At 41.2% G+C, this 12,875-nt stretch overlaps 1 protein-coding gene across 1 annotated transcript in view; it reads right to left on the bottom strand.

Moving 5' to 3' along the window:
• LOC101852398 (NEDD4 family-interacting protein 1) overlaps positions 1-11,567 on the bottom strand; it is a 19,819-nt gene extending 8,252 nt beyond the window's left edge. Inside the window, exon 1 of the mRNA XM_005095766.3 lies at positions 11,409-11,567. Within this exon, the coding sequence (XP_005095823.1) occupies positions 11,409-11,441 (33 nt within the window). The 5' untranslated portion in view covers positions 11,442-11,567. The remainder of the gene's footprint in view (positions 1-11,408) is intronic.
• Between the last annotated feature and the right edge of the window lie 1,308 nt (positions 11,568-12,875).

Here is a 12,875-nt window from a genome sequence, read left to right as displayed (position 1 = left end):
CCCTGCATTTTTTCGATATAATTTAGCTGTGTAAAACGGGCACTTGTCCGACGAGGCCGCGGCCACCATATTTTAAACACAAAACTCCTATCACACCAAACAATAACACCTGTCTTAGACGGCCACCTTAGTGACTCCATTACGTTTTGTCATAAATCATGCATTGGCCCCTTGCGTTGTGGGCGAGCCTTCATAATCCTATCACCTGTCATCGCAGATAGGTAGTCCCTCCAACATATCATGTTGCGTAGGCCCCTACCACTGCTGACGAATAGGTACACAAATTTTCAGCTGCTGGTGACGTGGCGTGTGATCCCTCAAAACCCATAAGCCCCGCTCAGAACTCATACACAAATCGTAAATGAGATGAGTGGTCACTGTTTACGCAGTTGGTAACAAAGTAACAATGGACGTCAACATTAACTATGAACTTGTGACAGGAGCGTGTGTTTGTTTTACCAAATTACCATAGCACTCGGTTCTCTTTCTCGTCTGACTCAATTTCGTTTTATTGTCACCCTTGCACAAAATCATGAACAAAAGAAAAAAACTCAGCGAAAACAACAACAACAACAATAACAACAAAGACAATGCGGCTACCTTCGGTTGGGACCTCAGAAAGGAATGGTTCATTTTCTTCATTTCGATCAGTCCCACCTGTCTTATACGGCCAATTTTCTCCTTGACAATAAACAATGGGTGGCCGCCTTACACAGGTTTGGCTGTATATAATATATAACATATATATAATATATATAATATATATATACACCTTGGACTACTTTAATCGAATGGGCACAACTCTAGCCTGTGTAGGAAGCTATACTTACTGACACATCATAAATGGTTTTTTAAAAAGTAGCATCCCTATACCATAAATGATTAGCACAGCATCAATACTGAAAGTCTGATACAAGCTGGATCGTTTGGAATTTCTCCCCAAACGGAAAAAGCCTGGCTAGCCCTACCTAACCCATCATAGGCCTACAAACAATCTTCCTGAAGTAGTAGGTCTACTCTTGGGGCTGGGGTCAAAACTGGAGATTACCAAACAGTTAGATATATCTAAGTTTGAAGTGAGAACCAGTCCCTGTGATTAAATTACTGTGAGTCGTGTTTTTAAAAAGTGTAGCGTAGGCCTATGAAGGCCAGCTCTGGTCCTGGAGACTGAATCTAATCTATTTACTTAAAAATTGAATCATTTAAGTTTTGGTGGGATGCTGGCTTGCTTCTATTGCATTGTTCGATCGCAAGTCCCATGATGATTTTTTTAAAAATCAAACAAAACTAAATCAGTATTTGGTAAATTTCTACTATTAGACCCACAAGCAGATGCACTGTTTTGAGGGCTAAACTACCATAATTTTTGCTGCAGAACACACATGTCGTCCCACTGAATAACGTACTATCGTAACCGCCATATCACCCGAAATCAGGTCTAAAATACAACCCGATTACAAATTTTACATTCTAAACTCGGTCAAAATCCAGATTCAATGCCTTTAATAGTCACCGAGATACACGTGACTCGTGAGGTATCGTATGCACCCTCTTGAATATATTCAGAATCACGTACCAAGGTAAGGGACGATACGCTAGCACTTGGACCGTTTCTTCCATCTCTTTAATGCTCACATTGTTACGTCATGTACTATCATAATTAACATGAATCAACCCCATAGAGTGTTATCTTAATTTACCTCACTATTAATCTATGTGATTGCTGCATTGAATTAAAAATGTTCCTGACCATAACATGCAAACTTTCTCTCTCTCTCTCTCTCCCCCTTTCCCTCTGTCTTGGCCTCTCCCTCCCCCGTCTCTCTCTCCCTTCCTCTCTCCCCCACATCTCTCTATTTCTCTTCTCTCACTCTCTCTCCTTCTCTCACAAACTTGAACAGTGACGCACATAAATGCCTCAAGATGCTTTTTTCTTACAGAAAAATAAAATGATGTAACTGTAACGTTATGGTTTGTTTTGTTTTCACGAACTATCGAAAGTGCCATATTGTGCAGCATAAGGGACTGTACTGTTACATACTTTGAATTCCCGTGACAAAAATGGTTATTTTTCGTTTTATCAAATAAATTTACTTTCAGAAACAGTGATAGAAAATAAGGCAATAAAGTCTTATAAACCAAAAATCAATAAGATATTTTGTTCCGTTCATTCACAACACGATCTTAAAAATTGTGTAAAACTTTAAACCACCGTAACTTGAAAACCGATTTTTGTCAGTTACGATAGTACGTGATTCAGGGAATGATATATATGGCCACTAAACCCTTGCAAATCAATTGTTTTTAAGTAAATATCAACCCTATTTACCAAAATATCAAATCATGGTGAAAGTGAAATGCAGCCCTGAACACCAATATGGACTTAATTTCTGTCGCAAATTAATAGTTTTTAAGACATATATTTCCGCGTTTTGGTCCGATCGGAACTGAGTCTATACTATACTTGTCTGCACAGAAATTCAAATTTTGCTATACGCACGCAATTGTGTGTTCAGTCAAACCTGTGTAAAACGGCCACTCATTGTCAAGGAGAAAAGTGGCAGTATAACACAGCCTACCGCACATATATATCAGTGCTGAGAAGACCAAACTGTCCGATGTCTAACAACAAGAACATCACAGGGACATTCAGGTCAACAACCAGAGGCTTGACCCAAAAAAACAAGCAGATAATTAGAGAACGACAACCAAACGCCATTGGCCGATATTAATAGTAACAGCCATCTTGTTTGACCTCGCAAATGGGATGCCCGCTGCGTCATCTGATCGTGATTCTATAGATCTAGGCCTAGTGATGATTTTGTGTAGCGCGCGGTTTGCACTGGCAGTTTCCAAGCTTCCCTCTTCGGTCTTTCCTAGTGGTTCCCCCAAGTCCTAGAGGAACTGCTTTTGCACCTCACAGTATCCATTCGCAAACCTTGCAGTCTCGAATTTGATCTACTTCAGGGCTCCCCTTCAGGCTAACTTAAAGAGGTTCCTTCATCCTTTGGTTTACTATCTCAAGGGATTTAAACCCTTGTTTCAGAAACTTAAAGAGTAAAAGTTATCATAATTTTAGAGTAGATTTTTTGCTTGTAAACATTAAACTCAATGCACATTCACACAGACACACACAGAAAGACTATGGCTATGATTGAATGCTAATGATTTTTAATTAACTTAAGAAATAAAAGAGTAATATTGAATAAAATTAGAATTGTGTCCATTAGCAGGGGGGGGGGGGGGGGTAGTGGTTGAGCAGTTGAGTTGGGCCTATCAAAAATAAAATAAAGTTGACAAACCAAAAGGGGTAAATTCCGACTGTAATACACCAAGAAAAATAGACCTGCCACTCTATGAAATCTAAAAGTCAGGATCTCAGTGGGGGAAAAAAATCGAGATCAACGACAAATCACTTAGGTCACAGCCAAGCTGACTTTAAAAATTTCCAGGGGTGTCCATTATTATATCCATTATATTCCCACTGCAAGAGCACGTGAGTGTGGTGTATGTGTGTGAGCGCGCACGCATGTGTGTGTGTGTGTCTGTGCGTGCCTGTGTTTATCATTATTTCTTTTTTAATCCTGAAGTATCACGTCAAGTTCTCCTAGTCCAAGTGTTTTTACACGCCCCCCTCCCCCCCGGATAAGTCCCGAAAGCCGATTCAACCGGTGCGCATGAAAATTGACCCCGTCAACGGACGATCCCCGACACACGCGGAACTCACACGTCGAAGTCCTGTCACGTGGTGCAAACGTACGATTGGGACAGTTTTACTGAAGGATCTTGATGACGAGCCCGACTAACCAGAACTCGGACAAAGCATGTTTTGGAAAAAGTAATCTTGAGAATGTCTTCAGTCGGAATGCCAAATCAATACTACTTCCATTACAGTTGAAATAACATGTGTGAGCAAAGATCCAACACAACTTTTGTTGAGTCAACTACTAACTAAATTCGACATACACATTTCGGGAAATGGTGCTCCGTGTTTCTGCAGACAAAAAGTTTAACAAGTGCTTCTCACGACAGAAAAGAAGGCAGAGTAAGATTTTAGAAAAATCCGGCAAAAAATATTGGGGTACACGCCATCAAAATCGGGTAAATCGGGATGCTTGAGATTTAGGGCAGGGATGATTCATTATTCTTCAGAGCCATCCCAGGGTTCACATTTCAGTCTTTCCACACTTTCGATGGCGGACAATTCATGGTTACTAGAGTGTTAAAGAAGGATGGGGGTAATCTCACAGCAGGGGTAAACTCAAGGCACGACACCGGCAAATGTGAGCTACCCGAATGTGGACGGAGCTTCTCTGCTGAAGCCACCCCGTGTTGCCGGAAACTGCGCAGCTGATAAGTCGACTAGTCGACTTTTTCAGACACAGATGGCGACTGTCGTGCATGTGCGTGGGTGTGTTGTCAAATCTTTGACTCGGCTTTGAGATAGAGAAGGGGGGAAAATGATGCTAGCCAGACGCACACCACCTACGTTTTAAAGCGTATGCAAACCCCCGAAATGAAATTATAAAGGGTGAAGCTCACGCACCACCAAAACTTCAAAGGGGTGTAATCTGCAGGTTTAATGCGTAATATACGCACATTTGTGCGTAATGGGGAGCCCTGTACTCCATTTGCAGCTCAGCATCCTATTGAGTCCAATCTCTTGTAAGTGCTTAATTTCTCGTGTTTACAAAACTTTAAAAGAAATGATGGAGTTAATCATTTGCACTGCGCCATTGAACTTTGTTTGAACTTGCTTTCGCACGTAGGCCTACTCTTATTAGTCTTTTTCTTCTTCTCAGTTTACATTAAAAAAGAAAAATCTACAGACGCTCATTTTCTAATGAATCCGTGTCTAAATAGATCTATCTAGATCTATATACACCTACCTACCTGCCTCCCCAGACATCGGAAATACTCTATACAGCGACAAAGCACAGCTGATTAAAACCTGTAAATTCTTTGCCATATCGACAGACCGAAGGGCAAAAACCCAAATGGCTGCTGGATCGGAAAAGTAAAGTAAAGTAAAAAAAGATCTATATCAAATCATAGAAACTAAAAAATCTAAAGTAATAAGATGCCATCCACAGTCCGTCAAGAAATAACTATTTTTCAAGTCACACACCATGTAAAAAAAATATAGTGACGGTATCGGGTACATCCCTCAAAAATTGTACCCCATACCGTCACCCCCTCTACCGGTGCCAATTGTTACAACAAAGAGCAGCGAATGGTTTGTGGTGGTAAAACTAGACACCTTATAAACTGAATAAAAACGCGAAACGAATCCTGCGGGTACGATTACAGAACCAATAGTTTATTTCCCATGACGCATTGCGCATCTGCAAGCCGTTTTCTATTTGTTTTTGTAAAGTGTTTTACGGCGCTCGCAACTGCATAAGTTCATATGAGCGCGCGGGACACACCTAATGTTTTCAGTTGGTAGGAAATTTTGAATTTTGCCGGGTGGCGGCCGAAGCCTACTCTTATCGATTTTAGACCACCAAGGGATCTTTAACGTGCGCAACTTGCACACGGGCCCTCCAAGATTTTTCGCCCTTGTCCGAGAAGGCTAGGTGTAGATCTTTCCTACCAGAAGATCAGGGGTGCGGCTGAAAGACAGCAGTAAGAAGAAGCGAAGGAGTAGCAGAAGAAAGGCTGCAGAAAGAATCAGGAGCCCAGAGGAAGGGGCAAAGGAGGTGAGGGGGTGGTGGTAGAAAGAGAGGAGACGAAAGCAAATGACAGAACATTGCTAGAGAGCAGGAAATGAGGTGAAAGGAGACAAATTTAGAGAAGAAAATTGTTCGGTCGCTACCCGCATTCGAACCCGGGACCTTTTGAATGAGAGGCCAACACCTTAACCTCTAGGCCACGAGAGCCCCCGCAAGCCGTAATGGCTGAACGCGGTTCTTACCTTTGGAGATGAAATGGATTATTTCTGCTCACACGGGTGTCTGATTCTGCTCAAAATTGTTGAACTTGAAAACAAAACAATGCTGAACGGAATTATTGTATAGCAGACAACATTCCAGGTTATCACATAATTGTCTGGTTGTCCAATTTTAGGCCGAATGCGTGCCAACTGACGGTCTGACGTACGTGACGGTATGCCGTGCGGGGGCTCAGATCTTCAAAACTTTGAAATGGGCCTAAAAATGCGTATACTGCCGTCATTTCGTCATGACCAGGTGGTATAACAATGGCTTTCGGTCTTCCATCATGATTTTGATGGCCATTGAGTAGGCCTTAACTGATTCCGTCCATTCGGCCGCTGACAGCGGCTCTGAGTTTTTCTGCTGCCTCCAATCGGCCGCTGTGAGCGGCTCAACGAAATCCGAAACAAAGGTGCACTTTTTAACATAGTTCCTACTTTTTAAGTTGTTGAAAGGAAGTAGAACTTGTAAACAAACCAGACCTCAATCTCTGAGCGCCAATATCGATCGAAACTCAGCGAAATTCTTGCAAAAATCGTTGTTTTGTTGTCGCGATGTAGGCTAGATCTAAGGGTAAACAATACGGAGCCTGGTATAATAAAAAGGCTCTTCAAAGAAAGATATTCAACTACATTTGTGAAATTCTTGCATAAATGTGTGCTAGGGTGATTATATCGCTACAATGTTGTGTTGATTCCTATGGATTATAAGGACTTGTAGAGCTGAGAAAATGCGGTAAGTCGAAATTTTCGAAGAGCTGTTGCGCAATTTTTTTTCCACATTCGTTTTTGTCAGAAGGAAAATGCAGAGATGCCAACCACAGAAAACCGAAATGAGTATTGGGAAATATGAAAATGTGTATTTTCAGTTGAAAATGTGTATTCCCCACAACCGACCGACCAACCAGTAGGCTAAAACAGCACCTAGACATGGATGGCTGGTGCCTCTATAAATAAATCATTGATGGTCGACCAACCAGTAATAGTAAAATGTTCAGGGTGTCCAGCAATATTTCCTGAAAAAAATTTACTAGCTCACCAGCTCGAAAAAGGGAGCACACACGCGTACAATATACGTATCCAGTCAACAACATGTCAGTGTTCAATGTTGTACTGGGGTCTTGTTTGACTTAAGTATTTCAGTCTATTTATATAATATTTTCCTCTCATTATTATATATATATAAAAAATAAATCCTGCTTTGAGAGTTCGGAAGTCCTAGAACAAGAATTTCGACTATCAAGAACCAGTCTGGATGTCATGATTCATATTATGAACTGACAGACTCAAATTATTGCTCAAACTCAGAGAAAAGCAATAACTTAATGGCTCAAGTAGACCCATGCACTGTGAGAGTTGTAACAACTGTGGTAGGGCAAGATGCAGTGACACTGAAAATCCGCCAGTCTTGAACAGAAAACTACAACATACACTGTACTTATAATTTGGAAGAGGCTAGCCGTACTTAATGACGGCTAGACTGGCAGTCTAGCCGTACTTATTCTTAATATGATGGCTAGACTCACCATTTACAAAAAATAGGCCTACTGAATTGTAAATATACATTTTTAGTGTGCAGTACCTAAAGTATTTGTATTTGAGACGAAACCAGGTGCCTTAACTCTTATCCTGCGTCTGTGCCCAGATGCGTATCTTATCAGCAACCGATTACGTCGGACTCGCCGGGCAGGCCGCCGGGGTCACTCAGTGTGTACTGTTGGTGTACAGCGCGCGCGCCGGGAAACGTGTGTTTTCGCCATGAATACCGCGTGAGTGTGTTAACTGATGATGAAAATAACGCTCTATCCTTCATAGCATTCTATTTATAAAGTGTTACAAACACATGAATAACCCCCTCTCACAAGCTGATAAGACATTACCAGTAGTTACGGCCATTTGAATAACCTTTCTGGACGCTCTTGTTGTTATGAATGACCTGAGGTTCGAAAAGGGATAATTTAGGTCAATTTCCGAATGTTTTACACTCAAATTGTTCTTTGTACCTGCACAAGGGTATTCAAAACTATTAAACAAGTTCATCTTTTATCAGGTAGTATCATTTCATACAAAATCAAGCTCATTTGAAATATTTTGTATAGAAAAATGGAAGTCTTGTTTCCAGACTATCCTTTCGAGCTCCTATGTCTTAGTGGGTCAATTTCTTCTATAATTTCATTGGACGAACATCTAGAGCTATCAACTTGGCATGTTTTGAATGAGACGTATGCCTCGATTACGAACCAACGCAGGTGGTTCTAGAAGAAGGCCACAAACGCACACAAACTCAAGCAGACTGACGCACACAAACTTGACTTGCGTGAATGGGGATCCGACTCGGGACCCGAATGACACGTAAGAGGAGGCGCGCTGCGCGTGCGCTGAGCCAGGAGCTACACTGACTCGGGACCAGAACGCAGGCGAGGTGCCGAAATAGGCTTATCGGGCTACATAAACCCGGCTCCCGCAGGATGAAGGTTAATGACAGTGCATGTATTTTAAACCTCCTGTTTTCTAATGTTAATAGGGCCTAAGATAAGTACGGCTAGACTGGCAGTCTAGCCGTACTTAAGTACGGCTAGACTTCTTGTCTTGCCGTACTTAAGTACGGGTAGACAGCCAGGCTAGCCGTACTTAAGGACGGCTAGACTGTCAGTCTAGCCGTACTTAATATTGATGGCTGAATTGTAAATGAAATTTTTAGTTTGCAATGCCTAAAGTATTTGTATTTCAGACAAAACCAAAAGGTGCCTTATGGACTTGCATATGTATTTGAACCTGAATAATTACTAGATCTAGATCTGAGACCTGTGTACTTAACAGGCTTGAGTCGATAGGGCCAAACCTAGATCTAAGTACGGCTAGACTGACAGTCTAGCCGTACTTAAGTACGGCTAGCCACTACGTATAATTTACTAGATCTATCACCCATCCAATGAAACGCGAACACTTTATTTCAATAACACAGACTAGCGAAGTATGAGGGGTCCCGATTCCGCACATGGCCTGCACCAACACGCGCTTTGCAGAAAGCTCTAATCAAAATTCTGAAAATTGCTTCCAAGTTTTTGTCGTCTGGTGTTGCCTTAAAACCCCGATATCTTGAACCCAAAAAAAATCAATAATCTCCTCCCCTATTCCGTAGTTATATACTTCGCAACGCCGTTACTCCCACAAAGACTGTCTTTGCTCACACGATGCCGCATTTATTTATGATGCGAAAGCGCACAGGGTCAGTGACCGGTCACGATGGCGAGCCAGACAATCTAAAAATCGGACGACGCTTGTACTTTCTTTTCTTTTCTTTTTTTCTACAAGTGATAGCACAGTGACGAGTCAGAGTATTTATTCCATTTTATTTGCACGGCGACATTGTGTTTAATACTGCACAACCCGCATGCCACAAATGTTGTCTTATCAGACAACTGCTGGCAAACTTCTCGGTGGTAACGAAAGCGAAAGTAGATCTTGATTTTCCCGATCGAGCCTCGTCGGTGTCACATACGTTTCCGCCTACCGCCATAGCTGCCTTTTCACGTGAAAGTGAAACGTACTCTCCAGATAGACGGGGACGGGGAAAAGCTAAATGAATATAATATCACGATAGCGACCGGCAAAAATGAACTTACTGACCACATCGGACTTGGTTTTCAATTATTCCAGTTCTGCGATGCTGATACTATTTTGACAAAAGATGACCTGAGATAATTAAACTAGGTTTACTCGCCCAAGCTGAATCTCGTAGTTTTCGCATTCCAGGATGCGTATTTTTTCATGAAAAGTCGTATCCGCGTATTTTCGGCCAAAAATCGTACTAAAATACGTAAAATCATACTGGTTGGCATCTCTGCGTGTATGTAGACCCTGAGGCTACGCGCCCGGTTACCGTGTACGTAGACCCTGAGGCTACGCGCCCGGTTACCGTGTGTACATAGACTCCGAATACCAAAAGTAAATTAATTTGATCGTCTACAAAGATGCTACGGCTATTTAACTTTTCGAATCGAGCCGCACTACGCCACGCGGGTCGCCATTTTGTTTTGCCCGGAAGTTCTCGCGCTACTCCTCTCTCTCTCTCTCCACTGCCCACAGACAAAATTGTACGTTTTTAGTATTTTAATTTTAGTAGTAGGCTAACAGTAGTAATGGAACGTTTGTTCACGGCACAGAATTCGGCGCTTTTTCGGTAGTTCCCACCCCGCATTTGTTATTCGCCCCAAGAGTAGGGGGGTTTCAGGGGGGCTTGCCCCCCTGACCTAATAAAAACAAGGTGGGGGGGTTTTACCACAATTTCATGTTTTGCAGTTGTTAGGTTTGACATCTTAGCTTGCCGCGAATCAAACGTATATAGATTCTAGATCTAGATTTAGATGTAGGTCAGGCTCTATCAAATAAGGGGGTTGGGAAACATGCCGTTAATCTTAGAAATGACGCATCTTTCTGATTGGCTGCTTATTTTAGTAATGTGATGTCAGCACTTCCTGGGATACCCAAACATGGAACGATGTGTTTTCGGTAACATTTCGGATTTTCTAGATCTAGACTCTAGATCTAGATCTAGATTTAGAATCTAGATATAGATCTAGATCTAGATATAGATCTAGATCTAGATCTAGATCTAGATTCTAGATTAGATCTAGATCTAGATCTAGATATCTAAATTTAGATCTAGATCTAGATCTAAATTTAGATCTACCACCCCCCCCCCTCCTCCTGCATTTTTAATCACTAATACATTTTTTAAAATAAACAACAACTTCAAAGTCAAAGCAACTCTACAAATTAGGCCTATAATTTATGGAACTGTTGGTCAGTCGGGAGGAGGAAATGAGAAAAAAAAACTGTCCGGGACCGGAATCGAACCTCTCCAAAAGTCATTGCTCGACATCAAACGCAGACGCGCTATCAAATCAGCTATCAGAAATTCCGAGAAATTTGTGTAGATTAAGCATAATATACAATACATAGACACTTCCATCTTTGGTGCCATGCGGTTGTCTATACTTAGATGTAGTCACGTGATCGGAGGGGTATCCTGGTCTGACGTCAAACAAGATGGGCGCCTTACCTAAAAATAGTTTGCATCATTTCTACTTTTATTAATAATCGCATGTGGTTGGGAACTAGAATCTAGATCTAGAATCTAGATCTAGATCTAGAAATCTAGATCTAGATCTAGAGATCTACCGAAAAAGCGCCCAGAATTCTACAATTTTTCTGTTATCACAGTGTAGAATTCTGTGGTTTAGGGTGAACGCAAAATTGGTTAGCCTTGATCTAGATCTAGGCTATAACAGTGAACGGACACCGGGTGAGAATTGCCAAAAGACTCGCCTGCGCTATTCTCACCCAGGGTGAGAATACTGAATACTGAATAGAGGTGGCCATTTCATATCGAATCCCACTATTTCTATTGAATACGACACAGGCGGGACAACTAGAGTCTACAACAAACAGAGATAAACAAAATATTTACCACTTCGTAACGGACGTTCGACCTCGCCATCATGCCTCAAATCTCGAATCAGAAACTAAAGATCTGTTTTCACTGAGTCAGTTATGATTCTGTTACACTCCCTGGTCTGGTGACAAAAACAATATGGCCGCCTGTCAGTCTCCTTTTTTACTACGAATTCTGAGAAATCGAATATTATTTCTCAATTGACTCGATTCCTAGTTAAATCCCGATCTTTGGTTCAATGGTTCAATCAATGATCATAGGATTCACAGGCCAACCAGAGGGCCAACATAACAAGATGGTCCACTCCTCTCGATGAGCCTATTAAAACAGTGTCCTCAAAATTCTTTGCAAATGCATCAAAGATCGTACAAAGGCCTAGCCTAGCCAAGCCAAAGAGACTCTTTGGCCTAGCTAACTATCAAAGATTATCAAGGCTCTTACAATACTAGGCCAGTAGGCAAGAGAGTCTTTGCTACAATGTTTCGTTCAATTCAAAGATATAGACTATTTATACAAGATAGTCAAAACCCTCTATTTGAACAGCTAAGAGAGCACCCTCTAAATCGCCAGGGGCGCCTCCTGACAATCTTAGCAGGCAGATTGGCAAGGGGCTAAGGCTGATCAAGGTATGAGACGATCAAGAACAAAACTGCTTATTCGAGGCAGCATCACTGAGTTGTGAAAGAAAACAAATCCGGAATTCATGATACTGTGTGTTCACCTGTGAAAATATCGAGAAATATCTAATATATTTTATTCCACTTATTTGGGCAAAACGTTTTAAACGTACAAAGTGGGAATAATGGTCTCAAGATTTTTCAAAAGTAAATTTAACTAAAGATGTGAATGCGCAAACATTTAATAAGGCAAAGAAGCAAGACGACAATGCATCAGTAATTGCAACTTGGTTTCAAAGTTGGCTGTCGCTTTGTCTAACTATAGATTGTGGCTAGATATATGTCATAACCTGATTATAAAGTGATTTAAAGAGTTGATGAAAAAGAACAAGCACTCGAACAGCATCCACAAGATTAATAAAATACAATATTTGGAAAATTCCAATACCATGTGTTTAAAAGGGAGTATTTGCTTGTTTGAATATATCTAACAAAGCAAAAGCAAAAATTCTCTATTATGAAAAAAATAAGTCCCAGAACTAGTCCATTTACTATTAAAAATTGATGCGCGGAACACGAATATCGACTTCATTTCCGTCGCAAATTAATAGTTTTTGAAATGCCCCCGTTTTAACACATAATTTGATATTTTACCGTTCGATTTGAAATTTTCTTGAAAATAATTGATTTGCGACAGTTTTAGTGGCTTTATTGTGATCTGTAGTTTGACCCCAGAAGCAGTGCATCTGTGTGCGGGAGTGAAAGTAAAAATTTACCGAAATCAAAAGTTGTTCACATCAGTTGTTGGTTGTTTTGTGTGTGTGTGTGTGTGTGTGTGTGTGTGTGTGTGTGTGTGTGTGTGTGT

Source organism: Aplysia californica, unplaced genomic scaffold (assembly GCF_000002075.1).
Source record: "Aplysia californica isolate F4 #8 unplaced genomic scaffold, AplCal3.0 scaffold00113, whole genome shotgun sequence".
Classification (NCBI taxonomy): Eukaryota; Metazoa; Mollusca; class Gastropoda; order Aplysiida; family Aplysiidae; genus Aplysia; species Aplysia californica.
The sequence above is the reverse complement of the archived record's forward strand: the minus strand, read 5'-3'. Positions and strand labels throughout refer to the sequence as shown.